Source organism: Aquarana catesbeiana, linkage group LG01, assembly GCF_042186555.1.
Source record: "Aquarana catesbeiana isolate 2022-GZ linkage group LG01, ASM4218655v1, whole genome shotgun sequence".
NCBI lineage: Eukaryota > Metazoa > Chordata > Amphibia > Anura > Ranidae > Aquarana > Aquarana catesbeiana.
The window spans coordinates 635,778,846-635,804,944 of record NC_133324.1 but is presented as its reverse complement, the minus strand read 5'-3'; the positions used below and the strand labels follow the sequence as shown (position 1 = coordinate 635,804,944).

General features: G+C 39.6%; 1 protein-coding gene across 2 annotated transcripts in view; it reads right to left on the bottom strand.

The window, feature by feature from the left end:
- Positions 1 to 26,099, bottom strand: part of CCSER1 (coiled-coil serine rich protein 1) — a 1,308,521-nt gene that overhangs the window by 886,934 nt on the left and 395,488 nt on the right. For both annotated transcript variants that reach the window (XM_073601044.1, XM_073601043.1), the window contains exon 4: positions 19,900 to 19,990. In XM_073601044.1, coding sequence (XP_073457145.1) covers positions 19,900 to 19,990 — 91 coding nt within the window. The remainder of the gene's footprint in view (positions 1 to 19,899; positions 19,991 to 26,099) is intronic.

The window sequence follows — 26,099 nt, the reverse complement described above, 5'->3', positions numbered from 1 at the left end:
GGAGTGGGCTGCTCAGATGTGATAGGAAGAAAATGCGCAGCACAGAAAACTGAGCATGTGCAGAGTTGCCACCACAACTGCAAAATCCCTAGCTGAATTGGGGACATGGACAGAAGGTGGAGATACAGAGCAGAAGGATCAACCAATTTTTTTTGCAGAATAGAGAAAACAAATCTCATAGTGACTGGGTGAGTATGAACAGCATGTAATACAGCATTTACTGACAGTTTTTTATGATGTGGGTTTAGTGACACTTTAACTTTCTCTTAGGTGAACACTAAAAGAGACCCTCTGGGGAATTTATGCCTACGATACTCTTTAAAATGACAAATGTCGGTGCTTGCTCATTAGACTCTTCTGCACAGTGGTTGGTTTTACTGCTATTTCTCAGAACACAAGTCTAGGGGTTGATTTACTAGAGAAATAGAGACCAATCAGATTCCAGATTTTTTTTTTTGGCAAAGCTTAAAGTTGTTGTAAACCTCAGTCATGGTATCTGAGCAAAGCACATTCAGTATCTCACAAAAGTGAGTACACCCCTCACATTTTTGCAAATATTTTATTATATCTTTTCATGTGACAACACAGAAGAAATTACACTTTGTTACAATGTAAAGTAGTGAGTGTACAGCTTGTATAACAGTGTAAATTTGCTGTCCCCTCAAAATAACACACAACCATTAATGTCAAAACCGCTGGCAACAAAAGTGAGTACACCCGTAAGTGAAAATGTCCAAATTGGGCCCAAAGTGTCAATATTTTGTGTGGCCACCATTATTTACCAGCACTGCCTTAACCTTCTTGGGCATGGAGTTCACCAGACCTTCACAGGTTGCCAGTGGAGTCCTCTTCCACTCCTCCATGACAACATCAATGAGCTGGTGGAGACCTTGTGCTCCTCCGCCTTCCGTTTGAGGATGCCCCACAGATGCTCAATAGGGTTTAACTCTGGAGACATGCTTGGCCAGTCCATCACCTTTACCTCCAGCTTTATTAGCAAGGCAATGGTTGTCTTGGAGGTGTATTTGGGGTCGATATCATGTTGGAATACTGCCTTGCGGCCCAGTCTCCGAAGGGAGGGGATCATGCTCTGCTTCAGTATGTCATAGTACATGTTGGCATTCATGGTGTCCTCAATGAACTGTAGCTCCCCAGTGCCGGCAGACCTCATGCAGCCCCAGGCCATGACACTCCCACCACCTTGCTTGACTGTAGGCAAGACACACTTGTCTTTGTACTCCTTACTTGATTGCCACCACACACACTTGACACCATCTGAACCAAATAAGTTTATCTTGGTCTCATCAGACCACAGGACATGGTTCCAGTAATCCATGTCCTTAGTCTGCTTGTCTTCAGCAAACTGTTTGCAGGACTTTCTTGTGCATCATCTTTAGAAGAGGCTTCCTTCTGGGATGACAGACATGCAGACCAATTTGATGCAGTGTACGGCGTATGGTCTGAGCACTGACAGGCTGACCCCCACCCCTTCAGCATTATACGTCTATTTCCCAAAGACAACCTCTGGATATGATGCTGAGCACATGCACTCAACTTCGTGGTCGACCATGGAGAGGCCTGTTCTCAGTGGAACCTGTCCTGTTTAACCGCTGCATGGTCTTGGCCACCATGCTGCAGTTCAGTTTCAGGGTGATGGCAATCTTCTTATAGCCTAGGCCATCTTTATGTAGAGGTATAATTATTTTTTTTCAGATCCTCAGAGAGTTCTTTGCCATGAGGTGCCATGTTGAACTTCCAGTGACCAGTATGAGAAAGTGAGAGAACAATAACACTGAATTTAACATGCCTGCTCCCCATTCACACCTGAGACCTTGTAACACTAACGAGTCACATGACACCAGGGAGGGAAAATGGCTAATTGGGCCCAATTTTGACATTTTTACTTAGGGGTGTACTCACTTTTGTTGCCAGCGGTTTAGACATAATGAGTTATTTTGAGGGGACAGCACATTTGCACTGTTATACATGCTGTACACTCACTACTTTAGTGTCATTTCTTCAGTGTTGTCACATGAAAAGATATAATCAAATATTTACAAAAATGTGAGGGGTGTACTCACTTTTGTGAGATACTATATATCTACAGTATTTATTCCTGAGGGTTGCGCTTAGCCACTATGTTATAGGGACTGCTGCACTGAAAATATTGTTGACAGTGTAAATAGTGTGCTGTCTTAAATCAAGTATCAAAACGTATGTGCCATGATTGGATGAACAAAAAATATACTGTGATAAATCCTACAATCAAACATATGGTTATCCAAATCAGTTATAATACTGCATATAAATAGTTACATAGTAAAATAGTTACATAGTTAGTCAGGTTGAAAAAAAACACAAGCCCATCTAGTTCAACTATAAAAATAAATACATAAAAAATAATATCATACAATCCCATATACCCAATCCTATACCCACAGTTGATCAAGAGGAAGGCGAAAACCCCAGCAAAGGATGATCCAATTTGCTATAGCAGGGGAAATAATTCCTTCCTGATCCCCGAGAGGCAATCGGATTTTCCCTAGATCAACTTTACCTATAAATGTTAGTACCCAGTTATATTATGTACATTTAGGAAAGAATCCAGGCCTTTCTTAAAGCAATCTACTGAGCTGGCCAGAACCCGTATCTGCAGCCGAAATCTCTTTTCCTCTAGGCGTAAAGAGTGCCCCCCCCTGTCCTCTGTCTTGACCGTTAAGTGAATCATTCAACACCAAGTTCACTATATGGATCCACTATATATATTTGTACATGTTGATCATATCCCCCCTTATCTCCTCTTCTCAAGAGAGAATTAATTCAGTTACTCTAATCTTTCCTCATAGCTGACTTCCTCCATGCCTCTTATCAGTTTGGTTGCCCTTCTCTGTACTTTCTGCAGTTCCCCGATATCCGTTTTGAGAACTGGTGCCCAAAACTGAACTGCATATTCCAGATGAGGTCTTACTAATGATTTGTACAGGAGCAAAATGATATCTCTCTCTCTGGAGTTCATACCTCTCTTAATACAAGAAAGGACTTTGCTCGCTTTGGAAACCACAGCTTGGTGTTGCATGTTATTATTGAGCTTATGATCTACCAAAACCCCAAGATCCTTGTCCACTATGGATCCCCCCAGTTGTACTCTCCCTAAGTGATATACATCACTAAAATCTTGTAAAAATACAATTAAGTGTACAAAAAAATTCTTAACATACATACTAATTCAATGTGAATGTGACTGGTGCTTTTAATCCACTAAAAAATGGATCCAATGTTGTATCAAAAAAGTACATATACAAAACAAAATGTTCATAAATAGGTGAGTTATTGTGCCCACTAAGAGTGTCCATCCATCTCCTTTATACGACAGTGTCTTCCAGTGTCTTCATGCAAAATAAAAAAAAGTGATAGTGCTTCACCACCATGTCATAATGTAATGGATAGCCGCTTACCAGACCCATAGATCCTCGATAGATCTTAAATGTATATCAGATATCCCAGTAGAAAGGACTTTGCTCCTTATGGACCTCTCGCTGGGGCTTGAAACGAACACAGGCTCTCGTTTTGTGGGTCATAGGAGTTAAAAATTGTAGAAAAAACACATAGTGCATTATCTTTAAAAACCAATGTGTTTAATAGAAAAATTACAATTACAGATTATTGCTTGGATATAAGCAAACAAATGTTGTGTTGCCGTGGCCAACTGCAGTACTGTACAGTCCGTGCCCTTTAACGTCTCATCGCTAGCTCCTGTCCAACGCGTTTCCCCTCAGAAAGGATGTGATTGGAGGCTGCCCCAGTGCCCCATAAGGAGCCCTTTCTACCAGGATATCTGATATGTGCATAAGATCCCTTGAGGATTTATGGATCTGGTAAGCGGCCATCCATTATACTTATGACACAATGGTGTAGCACTGGCACTTTAATCCACTTTTAGTGGATTGAATGCACCAGTCACTTTCACATTGAATTATTATATATCTTAAGAATTTTTTGTACACTTGATTGTATTTTTACAAGATCTTAGTGATATATATGCAGTATCATAACTGATTTATATAACCATATGTTTGTTTGTAAATGTTATCATGGTATATTTTTTTGTTTATTCAACCATGGCACATAAGTTTTGATACTTGATTTAACCACTTCCCGCCCGCCCTATAGCGGATTGACGTCCGGGAAGTGGTTCTGTTATCCTGACTGGACGTCATATGACGTCCAGCAGGATAACATGCCGCAGCGCGCCCCCGGGGGCACGCATCGCGGCGATCGGTGGAGCGGTGTGTCAGCCTGACACACCGCTACACCGATCTTGGTAAAGAGCCTCCGGCGGAGGCTCTTTACCACGTGATCAGCCGCGTCCAATCACAGCTGATCACGCTGTCAATGGGAAGAGCCGTTGATCGGCTCTTCCTCACTTGTGTCTGACAGACGCGAGTAGAGGAGAGCCGATTGGTGGCTCTCCTGGCTGGGGGGGTCTGTGCTGATTGTTTATCAGCGCAGCCCCCCCTCAGATCACCACACTGGACCACCAGGGATTGCCACTAGGACCACCAGGGAAGGGGCAACATGGATGGCCAGGTATGTACCCCATGGCCATCCACATGTGCCCAATCTGTGCCAATCAGTGCCCACAAATGGGCACTGATTGGCACCATTATGTCACTGATCTGCCCAGCAATGCCCAGATCTGCCCAGCAATGTTTTATCAGTGCCACCTGTCATTGCCCATCGGTGCCACCTGTCATTGCCCATTGGTGCCACCTGTCAGTGCCCATCTGTGCCCATCAGTGCCCACCTATCAGTGCCCATCAGTGCCACACATCAGTGCCACCCATAAGTACCCATCAGTGCCACCCATATGTACCAACCAATGCCACCTACAAGTGCCCATCAGTGCCGCCTATGAGTGCCCATCGGTGCCACCTATGAGTGCACATCAGTGCCGCATACCAGTGCCACCTATCAGTGCCCATCAGTGCCACCTATCAGTGCCCATCAGTGCCGCCTATCAGTGCCCATCATCAGTGCCCGTTAGTGCCACCTTATCAGTGCCACCTCATTGGTGCCACCTCATCGGTGCCCATCAGTGCCGCCGTATCAGTGCCCATCAGTGCAGCCATATCAGTGCCCAGCATTGAAGGAGAAAACATACTTATTTACAAAAAATTTTAACAGAAACAAAGAAAAACGTGTTTTTTTTCAAAATTTTCGGTCTTTTTTTATTTGTTGCGCAAAAAATAAAAACCGCAGAGGTGATCAAATACCACCAAAAGAAAGCTCTATTTGTGGGAACAAAATGATAAAAAATTTGTTTGGGTACAGTGTAGCATGACCACGCAATTGTCATTCAAATTGCGACAGCACTGAAAGGTGAAAATTGGCCTGGGCGGGAAAGTGTCTAAGTGCCTGGTATTGAAGTGGTTAAGACAGCACACTCTTTACACTTTAAAATATATCTACAGTGTTTCCTTATCTCTCTTCAAAACTCCAAGTGTGGTTTCTCTCTGGTGCTTTGGTTTCTCTGTTATCAGCATGAGTCACTTCTGAGAAGTTTTCCTGACACAAGAGATATATTTGTGTTGGGGGGTGGGGGGCTCAGCAGCATATCATCCCCTTTAACTCTTAGGTAATGGAATAAACATTCTGAAAGCAACTATTCTCTAACAAAATTCAATAGGTGTAAGGCCAGCTTTAATTTGAAAATCATTTTGCCAAGTGAACAGTCTTTCTTTGTTTTTCAGCCCTTGTAAGTCATCTGACGCATTGAAAACAATATACAGCCTATGGGGCAGGTATCTTATCTCAGCAGTTGTTAAGCAGTGGTAAAGAGTGATTGTACTTTGCCCGTGGTGGATAAACTACAAAGCTCTACATTTAATATAATAACTAGAATGTAGAGTATCAAGCATGTAACTATATAAATGCAACATACTTTCTCTTTGAAGGAAGAAGCAAAGACTATTATGACATGCAAATTAATTCAATAATACTGACTGCATTACTGCAAATATATAATAGAAAAATCTACGTAAACATGCTACTTACTGCCAAACCCACTGGGGAAATAGTCACAGGACTAATCTAAAATAACTAAAAATTGTATCAGGTTGTTTACCTATAAAACTATTAGTCATAGGCAAATATCCACATTAATATATATAATTTATCAAATAACAATACATTTAAAAAATAATGACAGAATTTGACATTTTAGTGTAAAACAGATCAGTATTATATTAAGCATCCAAATTAACCAGACTTGCTGGTCAAGTTAGATGCTTAATATACAGTAAGCTCTGTATGCTCTAATGTATACAGGCAGAAAAATACACAGGCAGCATAGCATTGATCTTGGCTCAGCAGCTCTTCTCACCTTTAAAATTAATAAGAGTGAATTAATCCCATATAATTAAAGGCCTCAGAAGGAGTTCCTAATTCAACAAATGAGTTCCATGCACTGCATGCTCATCAAATGTAAAATAATTTAGTAACTAGCTAATTAATTTGTAATTGACAACACTGTCCTATTGCAGAGGAGTTTTTTCATTTGGCTATCTCTCAGTAGCTGGTGGCCTTGGTGCTCTCTGGAATCATTACATTAGTCAAGCATAAAGCAGTTCTTCATGCATAACTTTTATTTGGCAATCTGTGTGACTTTCTTTTCTACATTTTAATGTTTGAAACAGCGATTGTATTTAACTATATACATATGCAGCAAAAATTAAAGCCTTGCTTTCCATTAGAAGAAAATGCATCTAAAATACTGAAAATATTTTAGTTCCTAGCAAGTTAGCTAATGGAATGTTTCCTATACTCTATACTCCTATACTCTAGAATTTTAACACTCATCTATGCCCTGTACACACGATAGGATTTTCCGACAACAAAATCCATGTTTTTTTCCGACAGATGTTGGCTCAAACTTGTCCTGCATACACACGGTCACACAAAGTTGTCGGAAATTCTGAACGTCAAGAACGGGGTGACGTACAACACGTACGACAAGCCGAGAAAAATGAAGTTCGATAGCCAGCGCTACTCTTCTGCTTGATTCCGAGCATGCGTGGAACTTTGTGCGTCGGAATTGTGTACACACGATCGGAATTTCCGACAATGGATTTTGTTGTTGGAAAATTTGAGAACCAGCTCTCAAATTTTGTGTGACGGAAATTCCGATGGAAAATGTCCGATGGAGCATATATGTGGTCAGAATTTTCGACAACAAGCTCCTATCAAACATTTTCCATCGGAAAAACCCATTGTGTTGCACTTTCTCAAAAGTCTGAACACAATGAGGGTGAATACATGTGATATCAGATGCCACCAGGCTATCCAAAAGCAGCTGTGTAGGCTGCACTATTTTAATGATAGTGACTGGTGCTTTTTTTTTTTATCATGCATAACACTTTTTATGTGAGTATTCTGATTTTATATTTTCAAAAAAAACTGTTTACAGGATTGCACTACAAGTTTTCACTTATGTATAATGTATGAGGGCAAGTGGAATGATGATTACATGAAAAACATACAGATCGGTTAAAAGGAAGCATGAAAGTCTGAAGAAGAATGATCAGAGCAGTGCCTATTGGAGCAGTTGTGTAGTTTTCCTGTTTTGGGTGCGCATTTAGACTTCCTTAGCAATATGTGGTCATGGAAATCTGGTGAGTGCGCTGTGTTATAAGCACTGTGGCACAAAAGTGGTGAAGACACTGCAAAGGGATTGCACTGTTTGAAATCACTGTTGGTGATTTTTACATGGTGAAAGTGTGGATCGAAATGGGACTCAATCAATTTGGGGCAATCATTTTTTTTTTATTGATAAAATTAATTATTTGAAATAATATTACCTATATATTCATATTTTTTGGACTTTATTGTTATATCACAGCATATGCTTATGTTTATGACTTAGGTTTATGACACAAAATCATGGATACACATATATATATATATATATATATATATATATATATATATATATATATATATATATATATATATATACATATACATATGCACTATATTGTCAAAAGTAATGGGATGCCTGCTTTGCACGCACATGAACTTTAATGGCACCCCAGTCTTAGTCTGTAGGGTTCAATATTGAGTTGGCCCACCCTTTGCAGCTATAATAGCTTCAACTCTTCTGGGAAGGCTGTCCGCAGGGTTTAGGAGTGTCTATGGGAATGTTTGACCATTCTTCCAGAAGCGCATTTGTGAGGTCAGGCTCTGATGTGGATTAAAAGGCCTGGCTCGCATTTTCCGCTCTAATTCATCACAAAGGTGTTCTATCGGGTTGAGGTCAGGACTATGTGCAGGCCAGTCAAGTTCTTCCACCCCAAACTCGCGCATCCGTGTCTTTATGGTCCTTACTTTGTGCAGTGGTCCAAATCATTTGGTGGAGGGGGGATTATGGTGTGGGGTTGTTTTAAAGGGGTTGAGCTTGGCCCCTTAGTTCCAGTGAAGGGAACTCTTAAGGCATACCAAGACATTTTGGACAATTTCATGCTCCCAACTTTGTGGGAACAGTTTATGGATGGCCTGCCAATCTGGGCTTAATCATAGAGATCTCTATGATTAAGACCTGATGGACTGGGCAAAATGCATCAGAGACGGGACTCAGGAGGAGCTCAAGGCTGAGGCTGTTCACATTTCTTTTCACCTGTTGTGCTAGTGGTGTGCAGCATCTCTCAGCTTCTCATACTTCCCTGCTTTTGAGGTTAAGCATAACACCGCCCTCACCCTTATATTGTTGTTAGATGCGCGATCTACCAGCGCACCTTGAGCGGTGCTTTAGGTGGCTTTAAGACCAGGCTGTCATGAACCTGTCCAAGGCTTTTGACCAGGCAAGGAAGGAGAAGCAGAAAGAGGATGAGCTTATCTCTCTGTCACTCTGCTTTCCCCTCCCATCAGCATGCTTGTTAACGCATAATCTGAATAGCTCCATATAATGCTTCTCCCTCTTCTTTTCTGAGTTCTGCGAAAGGGACTGCAAAAGGCTGATACCACATCATACTCAAGTATTTACACTGCTTATATAAAAGCAATCCATTTGAATGAATGAATACAGAAATGCATTCTTTTTTGTATCTTATAGCTGCCTAGTGCTCTGCTTTAACCTTTTTAACACAAAAGAAAATAATTTTATTATATGCTCTATACACCAGTGCATTATATACCAGCTGTTATAGATTGCGTGGTCACAGAGATTGTTGGTCATAAGAACAGACACCATAAAAATAGCCAGGGGGTGTATTAATGGAATCCATACCCTAGCTTTAACCTGGAACAGTCTGGCTAAAAGCTAGCTATATCATTACTGCTATACTACTTGAGGGTATGGATGTTTCTAAGTGCTTCATTGCATTTGTATAGCACATGGTTTCCAGTAGGAGAACATTTGCCATAGAATTATGCTAGTCACTGCTATATAGAAGTGTGTATATGTGTGTGTGTGTAGCCCACAGCAGAAATCAAATAGCACTTAATGGATTCACTTAGCAAAACATTCAATTTTAAACTTTCTAAAAAAAGAGGAAAATTTGGGATTTCATCTTAAATGATCAATCTTTTCAGAAGCAAAAACACTTTTTTATTTTAAATCACTCTTTTAGCAAGAACGCATTAGCTGGGGACAAAGAAGCAGTTTAAATGGAAAATCAAAATAACATTCAGGCATTCTGCTGCAGCATTGTAAAATGTTTAATTGGACAAGAAACACATTTGGTAATGTAATAACAGAACATTATTCTGCTTTGCAGCTGCTGACTAATGAAGTGAAAAGTATCCTTTAGCTTTAATATTTCCACATATTGAACATGATTATTCAGACAGCAGGCATGTTGTAGCATTATCTGGTTTCTTTTTTTTTTTTTCTAAAAGTCCAACTTAGTGTGAAGCATACATTCATGATGTATTCTTGTAAACTTCCATTTTAACTGGCAAATGCCTGTTTCTCCTCTTATAACAGTGTAATAGTATGCACTTGGTCCATAAAGCTGTGCTTTGCAGACTGATTGCTGGGAGTATGAGCCACTGAGCCACGATAGATAGCATTAGAGTAAAAACCTCAATCATGTAAAGAAATGCAAACATATTAGGAATTGTGCCATCAGTCTTCACATAGTAAAAACATAGTCAGTCTAGTAATAGGGTATTTAGAAAATAATTACAGTGTTTGTTATCCCAGCATTTCAAATTCCTGATATGTGTATACTGTAGCATGTACGTGTATGAGAAAGTATCCTGTTCTCTTTGAAATGCTTCCTTTGTGTGAAATTCCTGGTGTTCCTGTCAGTCCCTCCACTTTCCTATTAAAAACTGACCATACTAAGCAGAACACACCATAGTCAGTTCTCTAGCTAGGCTTGGAATTTAGCCTGTTCTCTCCCAATGATCACACTTGTTCTGACACGCCCCCCTCCCCCACAGCCTTTCACTGGCAAGATCAGTGTGCTATTGCTTCTCCTCCCCCAGCTCTTATGCAGCTGACAACAGAAAGAACAGAGGGAATGTGATCACTTATAAAAACTTTTTTATATCTATACACAAATGTTTGCCTTTCAGTTTAATTTTAAACTGAATGGGTTGTTTCATAATGTGATTGTTTACAATCACTTTAAATGTATTTATGCATAGAACTAATATAAGTACCTACATTTTTTTTCTTTTCTATCAGCCTCCCCAAACCTGAAGAAGAGCAGCACTTAGTATTGGAGAAGCGGGATCCCCACTGCTTTACTGGTTTGCATGGCCCCTGTGCTCAAACTTACAGGAGAGGACAGCAAATGGGTGTCCTCATCAGCAGGGGCGGACTGACCATTCGGGCACTGCCCGAGGGCCCCATGCCACTAAGGGGCCCCATCAGTGTTGCCAGCCTCAATAAAACCAGGGACAGTATGTAAAAATCTGTTTTTTTAAAAATCCCAAGATTATAGCTGCCCCGCCTCTCCAGTACCTTTTCATACTGTGTGTGTATGTTGTGGTTCTGTGTGTGTATACTGTATGAGTGTGTGTGTGTGTAAACTGTGTGGCCCCATAATCTATTGCCTGGGGGCCCCATAATTTCCTATTTCCTGGGGGCCCCATAATCTCCTATTGCCCGGGGGCCCCATAATCTTCTATTGCCCGGGGGCCTCATAATCTCCTATTGCCCGGGGGGCCCCATGAGTTGTCAGTCTACCCCTGCTCATCAGTTTTCTGCTCTCTTATTGTCCAAACACAGACTGGGATGAGATTTGCCTAAGCAATTTGTACTCTCTATGTGCATTAAAGCGGTATGAACCCCAAAAGCAAAAATGTATTATATTGCAGGTTAGCAATTCTTAGATGTGGTATGGTTCAGGAGGGGGGGCACTCAAATGGGGGGGGGCAGGATCTGGGGGCCCCCTTGTTAAATTTTTAAGTTTAAAAAAAAATTTAATTGGTGTTGAGTTCCCCTTAAAATCCATACCTTCGGGTCTGGTATGGACTGGGGGGGGGGGGGGGGCACACTTTTTTCTTTATTATTTTTCAATAGCCGGGTGCCAGCAGTTACAACTACAAGTCAATTTAAATGTGGTTTGACGTGTTTTTTCTTCTTTAGAAACTTAATTTTTGCTGCAGCATACACAGATCTTCCACTTTACAGGCAGACTAATGGGACCCCCCAGGCACTATATTTAACCACTTCTCATCCCGCTCATAGTCATATGACGTCTGCAGAGGGGATCTCTTATCCCGGGCGGGCGTCATATGACGTCCTCCACTTCCCACCGGCATAGGAGGCGCGCGCCCGCCGCATCACCAAGGAGCCAATGCGCGTGCCCTGCGGCCGCGATGTCCTTCGGGCATCTGCGATCGCTCGTGGCAGAGCAGGAACGTGGATCTGTGTGTGTAAACACACAGATCCATGTCCTGTCAGGGGAGAGGAGACAGATCGTGTGTTGCTAGTATATAGGAACACCAATGGTCTCCTCCCCCAGTCAGTCCCATCCCTTCACAGTTAGAACACACAGTCAGGGAACACATTTAACCCCTTGAGCGCCCCCTGGTATTAACCCCTTCCCTGCCAGTGACATTTATACGGTAATCAGTGGTTATTTATAGCACTGACTGCTGTATAAATGTCAATGGTTTCAAAAAAGTATCAAAAGTGTCCGCCGCAATGTCGCAGTCACAATAAAAATCGCAGATCACCGTCATTACTGGTAAAAAAATTTAAAAATTTTTAAAAATGCCATAAATCAATAACTTATTTTGTAGGTGCTATAACTTATGCACAAACCAATCAATATACGCTTATTGCAATTTTTCTTACTAAAAATATGTAGAAGAATACATATCGGCCTAAACTGAGGAAAACATTTTTTTTATTATTTATTTTTAATGGGATATTTATTATAGCAAAAAGTAAAAAAATATTGTGTTTTTTTCAAAATTGTCAGTCTTTTTTTGTTTATAGCGCAAAAAATAAAAACTGCAGAGGTGATCAAATACCACCAAAATAAAGCTCTATTTGTGTGAAAAAAATTATCAAAATTTCATTTGGGTACAGTGTTGTATGACCGCGCAATTGTCATTCAAAATGTTACAGCGCTGAAAGCTGAAAATTGGCCTGGGCAGGAAGTGGGTGAAAGTGCCCTGTATTGAAGTGGTTAAAGGATTTTTACATTTTTATTGTTGCACTCTAAGCATCTTTAAAATCGCTGCTCCTGAAAAAAACTATTGTTTTTAGGAATGTTTTGTGCATTGATACATGTCCCCTGGGCCAGTATCCAGACCCCCATACCATTTTTATGGCCAACTACTTACATATAAGCCTTAAAATGGGCACTTTTGATTTTTCCTCCCAAAGACTTCAATGGGGTTTGCCATTAGTGTTCAAATTTTTCCCCTGTTCAGGAGTTCTGCTGTGAACCGAACAGGGGGGTGTTCGGCCCATTACTACGTACTGTATGATGGATCAGTTGAATGAGTTTAACAAAATGGGCAATATGTCAAATGATCAGACAGAGAGCAGCTGAAAATTAAAGTTTACTAAACAGGTGCAAAGATAAAAAAAAAAATCATGAAAAACAGGTTCGGGATCGCTACCCCAGGAACCCAAGAAGCTGAGGGAAATTACCGTAAGTTTCTTCCATATCCAAGTATAGTGAGTAAATAGGCTCTCCCTTACATGAACATGACACTATAACTTGCTCTCAAATGGTTATAAATATTTGTAATGTGTAAAATCACATATGGACATTTCTTCACTGGAGAGGTGTTTTCCTTTTTTAAGCAACCACACAAAACCATAGTTTCACTGTGTAAATTCTTTTTAATTATATGGCTCAGAATAAGTACAATAACAGGAGATAGGTACTCCTTCCACTGTGCTGCTTCAAACTTTAAATCCACAATGACTAGCGGTATGTTCAGTAACACATGAAAAAAACGAGAGAAAGTGCCTCCTAAGGTGCAGTATCCAAGGGGTTAAAAATGAAACCACTCCACCCCAGCTAGCATTGAACTCACATTTAATGAAATTTTAAAGCATTAAAAATGACACGACAGTCTCACTCAGTAGTAGTAGTCCACCGCCAGGCTCCACCTCTACCAGTTTCACCACCTCCCACGTGGCTTCATCTGAAGGAATCACGACACTTAACACTTTTGATTACTTTCATCCTTTGAGCCACCAAGATTCTCTGACGATCCCTGGGAGGGAATGTTTGCACAGGGTGCAAGGCGTGTTTGACCCCTTGCAGGGTCGCTTAAAGGACGTGAGCAAGCATTGCATTTTTTGCAAAATGTGGATTCATTCATTTTATGTTTTTGGACTTTTTTCATATTATTGCAATATCAGTGTTTATCACCATAATTGTTTATGTCACTTTTACAGCGCTGTCACACTTATATGGTTTTTTACTGATTTCTGTGGGAGCACATTAGCGACAGCTGCAGTAAAAAGTTATCACTATTATATGTTTTTCTAAGTTTCGCATTTCATACCATATTAGCACGCAACTACCTCAATTTTCAATAGCAGGAGATACAGAAAACATTTCACCATTGCTCCAAAGCAAAATTTTACTTTTAATTACTACTTGATTTGAATGCAAACACTTAAAGTTGAGTAGGACTAGGAAGGCACACATTTATAATTATTAGGATTATACAAGGAAGCTAAAAGTTATTACAAAATGACAACTGAATCCGTTGTCAACCACTATATTAATGCCCACAGAACTTTTGTGTTGCAGGATATAGAAAAACATTATTGTGCAGCAAAAAAACTACCTTGTAAGTGTCTTACTTTTTTTGGCTTCATAATAGAGCCCAAGCATCATCACAAAATCCAAGTTACAGACATCAATCTAAAGATAAGAACCTCTGTTCTTTATATGGGAGCAGCAGCCACTCTTGACAAATCCCCATCTTAGGTATAAGTACAGCAGGAGGCATGTTGGACCACTACTTATAGATAGCTGCTCTCACACAGACAGCAATGAGCTTTATCTACAGCAGAATTTGAAGGGACTGGATTTTATGCTGGCACTGAGGCTCAGTTATGACATACATAGTTCAATTTTTGCTGTAATCTGATTGTAACTATAGCCTTCTACATAAACCTTATTTAGCCTTGCTAGCAAAATGCTATCAAATAGACATGTGCACTGCCGAAAAATGTGTTAGTTTTCGTCTTGTCTTTTTTTTTTCCTTTTTCAGGTCATTCGTTCTGATCGCAATTCGTAAATTCATAAATTTGTAAATTAGAAAATTTGTAAATTCGTCATTTCGTAAATTTCGAAAATCCAAAAATTCGAAAGAACGAAATCCAAAAATTTGAAATAATAACTAACTAACTAACTAACTAATAATAACTATTGACCTCCCTGGCGGTATGATTAAGTCAGATTTTTGATGCTCAAAGCGTTACAATGTTTTGCATGGAAATTTGGCGTTTTATATTGTAGGCCTGTAATTCTTAGGAATAATACACTTTATTATAGCTGGGATGTCTACTAGACTCTTGTTTGGACAGATTTAAAGTTTGAAACACTAAATCATAAATTATAATATAATAAATAACTATAAATAATTATAACAAAAAATAATATAATAATAATAAAAATTATTCAATAATGTTACCAAATCAAAAACACTGAAATTTGCTCAGTTGCAGAATTGTCACTGTCATTACTTTTCAGTGTTTGAAGACGGATTTCCCCACAAATCACTATCGCTCAATTCTGCTAGTGATTCTAATTTACTATCGCTGTTTTCTAGCTGGTCTAAAACTGCTTTTCATGTAAAGGGACACTTTTTGGTTGCTATGGACAATCTCCAGTTTCCAGGCAGAAAGAAAAGTATTTATAATATAAAACTGCATGCAGGGCACTGGACAAAGCACTAGGGACAAAAGGGATGTGAAATAATGTGATACAGTAATGTAATCTGTAAGATTACAGTGTACTGTATATGTTATGTGTCTTTAAATTTTTGAATTTGGCACCGGGCTCTGTCCCCGTGCGTCACAACGCTTGCAGGGAACGGAGCTCGGCACTGTAATGAATCGAGCAGAGGACACGGCTCGCACACACAGCGGGGAGACATCGCAGGATCCTGGGTGCCTGAATCCTGCGATGCGATCCCGAGTGTGGCTCGGGGTTACAGCTTTTGGTAATGAAAATTCACCCAGAGCCACACTCGGGAATACCGTCAGGGAGGTTAAATTATATGTATTGGAATTTCCTTTCAAATTTGGCTGTTAATAAATGTAACTAATACAAATTTATCCAAAGTTACGAATTATCCTAAATAACGAATGTCACATCTAAACAAATGGAATGGAACAAATTAATAATAAATAATAAAACGTTTTTCACATTATTATTATTGTTATTTATTATTATTAATGCCTTACGTTCTATTTGTTTAAATACGGCATTCGTTATTTTAGGTAATTCGACTATTAGGTCTGTTAGGTAATTTACTATCAGATATATCAGTCTGGATGTCACACCACTTCCTCAAACTCAATCTATCCAAAACCGAACTTATCATTTTTCCTCCCCCATGTGCCCCTTCGCCTGATCTCTCTGTCAAAATCTATGGCACAAGTTTAAGCCCATTCTCACATGCCAAGGTTCTAGGTGTAGTCCTGGACTTTAAACTCTCCTTTAAGCCCTATGTCCAATCACTGTCCAAATCTTGCCTCCTCAACTCCCGCAACATCTCCAAAATACGCCCCTTTCTAACCAATGTCACAACAAAGCTCTTAATTCACTCACTGGTCACCTCTCGCCTCTACTATTGAAACTCTCTCCTCACTTGATTTACCTTTACATTGCTATCACCCCTTCAATCCATCATGGATGCTGCTGCCAGACTCATCCACCTTACCAATCGCTCTGTGTCTGCTACTCCTCTCTGTCAATCCCTCCACTGGCTTTCCCTCACCCAACAAATTAAATTCAAAATACTAACAACTACTTACAAAGCCGTCCACAACTTAGCCCCCAGCAACATTACTAGCCTAGTCTCTAAATACCAACCTACTCGTTCTCTTCATTCCTCTCAAGACCTTCTGCTCTCTAGCTCCCTCATCACCTCCTCCCATGTTCGCCTCCAGGACTTTTCCAAAGCCTCTCCAATCCTATGGAATGCCTTACCCCAATCTGTCCGATAATCTTCTACTCTATTAGCTTTTAGACAATGCCTAAAAACCCTTCTCTTCAGAGAAGCCTACCCTACCCACACCTAACAACTGTATTTTCATGTCCTCTATCAGCTCATCCCCCACAGTTATTACCTTTTGTTCCACTTGACCATCCCTTCTAGATTGTAAGCTCTAACGAGCAGGGCCCTCTGATCCCTCCTGTATTGATTTGTATTTTAAGTGTCCTGTCTGCCCCCCATGTTGTAAAGCGCTGCGCAAACTGTTGGCTCTACATAAATCGTGTATAATAATAATAATAATAATTTAGGAATATTCGGAAAAAATTGTTAAACGGGTTTTCGTTAATTTGGATGTTTCCGAATTAACAAATTTGTCGAAATTCGTTGAACAAAACAAATTGCATAAGTCTACTAGCAAACCTCAACTAACTAATCTCAACTAACCCCAGCTAAGTGCAACTGAATGATGTGCATAGTTTAATATAATCACACATAAATTAGTTTAACCGCTTGTCGACCAGCCGTCGTCATTTTACTGCAGCAGGTCGGCATGAAGCTGTAAACCGTCGTAGCTATACGTCAGCTCGCGGGACCGGGATAACAGGCACGCGCGCACCGCTGGGAGCGTGCGCACGCGCCTGCTGCACTGCAGGGGTGCCGATAATGTCACAATTACCAGCCCCTTCCTTTCCTGAATAAACACAATGAGTGATCTGTACCGATCCCTCATTGTGTTCATTCCTAACTGAAGCATAGTAAACAGTTTTTCTTTCTTTTTTGGAGGGGGGGGGCTGTCAGGTTGGCTGTATGGGGCCCATGTGGTTTCTAATAGCAGCCCCGGTGTGCTTTCAGTAAAAGCACAGTTACAGTTTTGAGGGCACCGAATTGAATGCGCCTCAGAACAAGACAGAGACAAATTTATGCTGCAGCTGGAATCTAAGGTACACTTTCCCTGTTGCCACATGTATGCTTAAAGGGGTTCAACAATGTAAAAATACAGCACTGTAATAAACAATAACCTTATCGAACAAACCTGAAACCCTTATAGAATAGTGTTTCAAAATAAAACAAGCCTTACTACTATATTTATAAATAGTTACCACTTAATAACTATTGGTCAACTATATAAAATAAAACTATTTTTTAAAATACGTATATTAGAAAACACAGTTTTTCAGTTTAACTCACTAGTAGAAACATTCTGGTAATAAAAATGCAGACAGAAGCAAATGAATGCTGCTTTCAAAAACAGCCTAAATGTTTTATAGTTTCTAATGGCAGCGTTATTTAGATTTCTAAATCAATTCTATGGACATTTTTGTCTAAGTTTCTGACGCTGGCAGAACTGCTAAAATGCAAATAAACCAATCTCCTAAACCAGACACCCAGAATAATTTATTGGCTGTGCCACTCACCTTTAAGATAATTGGGAATTAGTTGAATTCCTGCTATGTCTGTGCTTTTGGACAAATACATGAAGCACTGGAAGAAGCTAGTTTATAGAAGCACAGTTTTTTTTTTCCTAATTGAGGCCTGGTTAACTATGCTGAGACATGCTGAGAATAAGGATAGGTCCTTTAATTCTCTCATATGTAGAGTGTGGGTTTGGGGATCCCCTAAACAAATGTTTTTCTCTGTCTAGTGCTTGTTTTGTAGTTTTTGTGGGTTTGATCAGTTTAGGTTTACATAGTGGCTCATGTACCAAAACATTGTTAACAAGAAGATTTTTGCCCATATAGAGCAAAGCAACATGGTTTACTTTAATGCTGAATTCTGTAACAGCTCATATTTGGGGTTATTTAGGCAAATCCACTTTGCACTGCAAGTGCACTTGAAAGTGCAGTCTCTGTAAATCTGAGGGGAAGATCTGAAATGAGGGGAAGCTCTGCTGATTTTATCATCCAATCATGTGCAAGCTAAAATGCTGTTTTTTATTTTCCTTGCATGTCCCCCTCGGATCTACAGCGAGTGCACTTCCAAGTGCACTGCAAGTGCACTTGTAGTGCAAAGTGGATTTACTTTTGTAAATAACCCCCAATATGTTTCCTTTTCCTCCCATCAAACAGTGGCAAAAAACTGGAACTTTCAGGTATGAAGAGCCTGTGGGGTTGATTTACTAATGGAAAATAGGCTGTGCATTTTGCAAAATGCAGTTGAACTCTGCAAGTGCATTTGCTCTGGAGCTTACTAAATTAACAGAAGCTCTGTTGACTTCCATCATCCAATAACGTGCAAGCAAAAATGCTGTTTTTTTTTATTTTTTCCCCTTACACATGATTGGGTAAAGCTTTACCTAATTTATTAAGCTCTGGAGCATTTGCACTTGCAGAGTGCAACTGCACTTTGCAAAGTTATTTGCCTTTAGTAAATCCACCACTGTGACACTGGGGTTGATTTACTAAAGGCAAATAAGCTGTGCACTTTGCAAAGTGCAGTTGTACTCTGCAAGTGCAGTTGCTCCAGAGCTTAGTAAATGAAGTAAAGCTACACTTTGCAAAAAATACCCAATCACATGCAAGGAAAAAAAAACAGCATTCTTGCTTGCACATGATTGGATAATGGAAGTCAGCAGAGCCTCTGCTTATTTACAAAGCTCTGGAGCAACTTCTCTTGCAGAGTGCAAGTGCATTTTAGTTGCCTCATGAGCCAGAGCTGGTGCTTGATGATTGGTTGCTCAGGCACTCAGTGCTGTTACTTGAAGGCTCCAAGTTGTGTAAGCTCCATGTTATGATTTCCAGCTTAAACAGGGCTTTCTTGGTGCCCAAACTGAGCCTTAGAGAAGTGAAGGGATGAGAAGTAAAATTTGTGCAGCGTAGATGGATGACGCAAAAGAGAAATTGATGCTTGTCCCTGCACACGTTAATTTTAAGCATGAAAAAGATGCACTCTCATATTGGTTGTTAAAGTGAGTTTCTTGTACATCGTTGCAGAACATACAAATTGGTGGGAGGAACCACCGCATGCAAGAATTTATTCAACCCACCTGGAAGGATTAAATACTTGCAGCAGCAGCTTTGTTTTCTGGAAAGGTATGCCCTATTTCTAATAACTGTGGTGAATATGTATAAAAATATGGAGATTACAATCATCCCTCATTATTTTAGGTTTCCTTCAATGCTGGATAAATAAGCAGTAATCACTAATCCTTGCAGACGTAAGACAACCATATAATAGTCATGGATAGAATTGTACAATATGTTCCATAACATTGTATGACTAACAAACACATTATTCCATTTTGCTTACCTTTTCGAAGCTGCTGTTCTTCTGTAAACTCCAGGTCAAGCATAAGATCATCTTCATCCAATTCACAGGACCCCAAATTGTTTAACACATCCTAGAGAGAGAGACAAGAAGATGCTAAATCATCCAAAGAAGCCCAGGTTGTCCTCACACATTTTAGGAATAGTCAGATTTTACATTATCACTGCCACCAGGGTCCCATGAAAGTGATAAAGGAAATTTATTTCTGTGCAGAAATGCAACACACTGGAATATGTATGCATTGGACTGAAATAATAGCACCACACCATATCTTTGCAAGGAACTTGTACTGTTTTGTGGTCCCGTTTACAACCTAATCATATTTTCCCCCCAGGACTATGTAGTTACAATTTAAATTCCAACAACAAAAAATTTAAAATATGTACAACCATTTTCAAACAACAAATTATTTAAAACAGAGCAGCTAAAGATAAAAACTGTACACAATACACAAGGTGCAATGAATGAAGGTGCAGCTCAGTCTCTGATATATGAAAACACTTAAAAACAAAAACTGCCCATGGGACTTTAAAGGAGTTGCACCCATAAACAGAAAATCACAGCATTCTTAAATGGTCAATTTTGTATTCAAATACATAATTAAAATCATATTAAAATTACATGAAGTATATTTAAAAATGATGAGTAGTTGTAATATAACATATATACATATAGAAATAGCCAGTTGATATCCTAACACGCAACACGTTTCTTGAAGCAACGTTTACTTCTTCAGAAGATAGTAATATTTAAAAAGATTTCTGTAAAGAACCCATGTCAATAAAAGATAACTTCAGGTTGGTTGATATGCAGTTATAAAATATTTATATGCAATATTTTATCTTTATCCAAGGCCAGGACATCAAGGACATGCCCCTTTGATGTGCAATTAAACCCCCTGTGCTCACCGAAGAAGGCTGCAGAGAATGGTTGTTCTCTACAGTAGTCAGGCCCCACCCGCAACACGTTTCTTGAAGCAACGTTTACTTCTTCAGAAGATAGTAATATTTAAAAGGATTTCTGTAAAGAACCCATGTCAATAAAAGATAACTGGTCTTCAGGTTGGTTGATATGCAGTTATAAAATATTTATATGCAATATTTTATCTTTATCCAAGGCCAGGACATCAAGGACATGCCCCTTTGATGTGCGATTAAACCCCCTGTGCTCACTGAAGAAGGCTGCAGCGAATGGTTGTTCTCTACAGTAGTCAGGCCCCACCCACCACAAGACCAAACCAAATACACCTGCCAAAAAGACATGTACTCTGTACTATGTAGAATTCTAAAAACAGCTTTGGGGACTCTGGGGTGAGACTGAAGGTGTGAGGTTGTGATGAAGAAGGAAGTGGGCTTTAAGACCTTACTCAGACAAATCTGTTAAAGGGTTAGTTTACCTTTATAAAAAAGAAACACTATGCGGTCATGCTCCACCATACCCTATGCTGATCAGATCTTACAACCATGCCTCTCCTTTGGCAACATAGCTGCTTTACATGGCTCCATCCTCTTTTACTACTATGATTGAGCAGCCATTAGGACAAGCACCCTCTAGCACTATAGGAGAGAGCACAGTTCTTTTCCCGGAACCAACAATGAGCATCGTGCTCCCTGTCTCTCGCATATCGCAGCTTCTGAGCTCATCAGAGCTTACAAAGGGGGAGAGCGCACTGTGCATGCACAGATCATGGGAAAATAATGGGAGCACCTAGATTGTTCATACTACCAACTGCTCTAACAAAGTAGTAAGACTGTAGGAAGCATTGTAAAGGAGTAGCATTTTTTCCAGCCAGTTTCTATTATCGCAAATATGGCCCACAGATGTGATATATATATATATTTTTTTTTTTTTATCAGATTTTTTTTTTTTTTTTTTTCTTTGGCATATACAACAAACACATTGTACAAAATACATGAAACACCACAAATACTACATAAAAACTATAAAAAAAAAGTGAATATTTAACTATTGTTATATACAGCTATTTTGTTTAGGCAAGCAACATGACTGGGCATCTGTCACTGAGTGTTCTAAAAAGGCAGGGCTAATGAAGATTGATTGCATTCACTCCAAGTTGACAAATGCGGCTTCCTCTACTTGTCTAGTTAAAAGCAATGGTTACATTTATGTGATAATTCCCTCTAGAATTGTTACATTCTATCTCTAGCTACAAAGACATATATATTTCCCATGTCCCTCAGCTCCATGTACGCACCAAGAACTTAGCTTACCTTAGTAAAATAATTTATGCACATAATTCTGTAGAAAAAAAAATGTGCATTTCTTTTTTTGCCACAGGAGCCTGGATAGCATTGCCCCCGTAATCAGAAGATCACAAGTGCAATGCCAGGCTCCCAAAGACTCACAATATAGCTATCTGACCATACCTTCTGGTACCTTCATGGGCAGACAGTTACTGAAGAGCAGGAAGATCGAAAAACCACAAGAGAACTCAGTTCATTGAGAACTACAAGCCATGTACCACAATAGAAGACTGTAGTTGTAGTTCATTCATTCACAGAACTCTGTGAAGCCAGTGCAGTACATATTACACATTACACCCTAAATGTGGGGGTAACATGCTCCTAAAGGTGAACATGTAGTTTAACCACTTCAGCCCCGGAAGGATTTACCCCCTTCCTGACCAGAGCACTTTTTGCGATTCGGCACTGCGTCGCTTTAACTGACAATTGCGCGGTCGTGCAACGTGGCTCAAAAACAAAATTGACGTCCTTTTTTTCCCACAAATAGAGTTTTCTTTTGGTGGTATTTGATCACCTCTGCGATTTTTATTTTTTGCGCTATAAACAAAATAAGAGCGACAATTTTGAAAAAATCTCATTATCTTTTACTTTTTGCTATAATAAATTTCCCCAAAAATATATATAAAAAAACATTTTTTTTCCTCAGTCTAGGCCGATACGTATTCTTCCACATATTTTTGGTAAACAAAAATCGCAATAAGCGTTTATTGATTGGTTTGCGCAAAAGTTATAGCGTTTACAAAATAGGGGATTTTTTTTTTTTTTTTTTTTACATTTTCCCTTTATTTTCACTTGGTGATCCTGCAAAAAATAAATTAACTATATCTTTGTGTCTACACCCATTAGTACATGGTATCTATGGAGGGAGTGAAAGTTGAAAAAAATAATCATGTTTAGCCCATCTTTTTTTTTAGCTCATACTAGGAGAAGCAAACACCATATTTCTGGCAAGATTGAAAAATGTTGTCTGTACTTAAAATATTTTTAGGCTCTTTTTGAATGGAGCGTGGTCCACTTCGAGCAGGGGATCCATGAGCAGACCTGAATCTGAATCTGAGCAGAATCTGAGCTGAATGGGAGAGATGTCATTTTTTTACATCCATGCCCATGCATTTTGTGTCTGGTGGACACGAGCAGACTTGTGCTAGCTCTATTGGTGGCCGGATGTAAACTGAGCCCTGTGTCTGTTTAAATCAGGCTACCTCCGATCCCTCACTTTAGGTTTAGAAAAAAGAAAAGGGATGCAGTCCTTTTCCGTTTTAATGCAGGACCTGGACAGTCTTGGAGGTAGACGGGTGTAAATTGTCCATTTACATCCGCGTGTCCATAGAGATGTATTGAGCTTCCAATCAGGTCCACTTGAAAAACTGAAAGACAGACCTGATCAGAATGCCTGTGTGAAAGGGCCCTTAGCTTGAAAAAAATTAAAACTAATGTAGCCACCGGGGTGGCCAGTCCATTAGGTGCGCACGGACGCCATCCCCCATCCATGCGTCCGGCCCCCTAATCTACATGCGGGGGGCCGGACACATGGATTTGTTTTTTTTGCACACAATTAGAGCCAGAGGCTCTAATAGACTTCAAAAAAGGGTGGGCTCGGGCAGAGAGCACTGCGCACTGAGCCCACCCAGTTGTGTGACAATAGTGAATAAATATGTCACACTGATTATCCTTCCGGCCAATCAGGAAGCAGGTCCTGAGACCCATCACTCGATAGGCTGAAAGGAGAGGCAATCCTATTGGCCGCATAGGAGGAGGAGGGAGGAGATGCATGGCCACCGTGAGGAGAAACACACAAGATGCCCCCGCCTGCCGCCCCCTGGAGGGAAGCACTGCCCACCTGATGGGGTAAGTGCGGGGCCGACTGCCCAATGGGGGGGTTGGGTGCAGGTGAACCAACCCACGGGGGTGGGGGATGTGTGCAGGTAACCCAACCGGGGGGGTGGCTGTGGGTGCATTCCCCCCCCAAAAAAAACACCAGTGGTAGCCACCTAATCTAGGGACTGGCAGCCCTCTATAATTTTACATTTTTGTTTTGAGTTTCAGATATGCACAGCGTTGATTGACTCTGAGAGGTGAAGATGTACTCACAATAGGCTAAAAGTCTTCTAAAGCACACCAACCCTATCTGGAAAATATTAGAGAAGCCAGATGGTCAACCTGGGCACACTGCTCTTATTTATTTTTGATCCCCAATGATTCCTGAATTCAGAGAGGTAAGCCTGGATGAATATTGACACGCTTATCCCGATTTACTAAGCCATTTGAGCATGTTCCCTTTGTAAGAGAACTGTCACTTGGCTCAGTGAATACGGTCAATAATCATTGTGCAAAGGAAACCAAATCACCTGCTTGGAATATCTGAAAAACAGGATTTTTGTTCTTACATGATTGGACACAGCTTTCCTACACTCACTATGTTAAGTGTAAATTCCCCTGCAGAGGTAGCAAGCTTTTTTCCTTTGTAAATCAGGGTCAATATTTAAAAGTACTGTGCATGGCTGTATTAGTACCATTTCAAGATTCATGACTATTCAAATAGACGTCCCCTAGAACTGCTTAAACCGTAACATTTTTCTTCTAAGGTACTTTAATTGCAGATCTGCAGCCCTTATTCTCCCTCAGCAAATAAACAGAAACAATAAACATCCTCTTATAAAAGCTTGAAGACTAAAAAAGAGCAATGCCTTATCATTACATGGAAGAATGATACCATGTTGCATCTATTTCTTTGTCCTGGGTGAAATGAAACAAGACGCTACACTGAATAGCTAAATAATTCATACAATTGCTAGAATTTTCACACAAGAGATACAATTATATATAAATACCGAAGAGAAACAAAGCTATAGACATAGAATCATAATGGGGATAGTAAATTGATTTTAGCTCACAGACGTTTGGAATAAACAGACCTTATGAAGACGCAGATTTTAAGTTTTTACCATGGGTTCCTGTACTGAAATTTACTTTGCCAAATTAAATAAAATTACAAACCTGAAGAGGTTTAACATAGATAAACTCTCAAATCACAAAAATAGGCCAATTAACATCTGGCTACTAAAGTGAATTACAAGTGACCATAATTGCCCCATCACAGGCAAGTGTGAAAAGAAAATAGAAAACTGGAGTTGCTAGCAAGGCAGCAAAACAAGACATTTTTCTCGTTAATCAAAAGAATTGGAAAGTTTACAAGTTTGCAGTACACAGACGTAATGCCTAGTATGTAAAGTTTAAGGATTGCTTTAAGATCATATTTATACATCCATTATTAAAGCTGAACAGATAAAAAAAAAATCACCAATTCATTCAGATGTATGTTCATTAAAAATCATTAAAGTGATTTTAAACCCTCAGTAAACTTTGCAGCTGAATTAATCACTTACAGAATATTCAGCTTTTTTTTTTTTTATCTTTTACTTACTTTAGTTCTAGTTTAAGTTGGTGCCATGATCGCTGCCCCAGGTTTCCCATTGCAGACTTTCTCGTTTTTCTTGCAGTGTCCCTTGGAGTGTATGTAGTGACTAGAGTTGTGTCTCCCTAAACCATATGCATCAAAAGTAGACATGTGCAATTCCTTTCGTTCTGAATTAGTTTTTTAACAGATTTCAACAAATTCGTCAATTCGGAAATATCTGAATTAATGATAACTCGTTTCATGAATTTTTCCTGAATATTCGTAAATTTGAATATTCAAAAATTCGTAAATTCGAAATTTGAAAAAATAAGAAAACCTGAATATTTGAAAATCTGAAATAATAACTTAACTATTACTAACTATTAAATTATAGGTATTCAAATTTCCTTTCAAATTTGGCTGTTAGTGAACATAACAAATAAAAATGTATCTGAAGTTACTAATTATCCAAAATAAAGAATGCCGTATCTAAATGAATGGAACGTAAGACATTAATAATA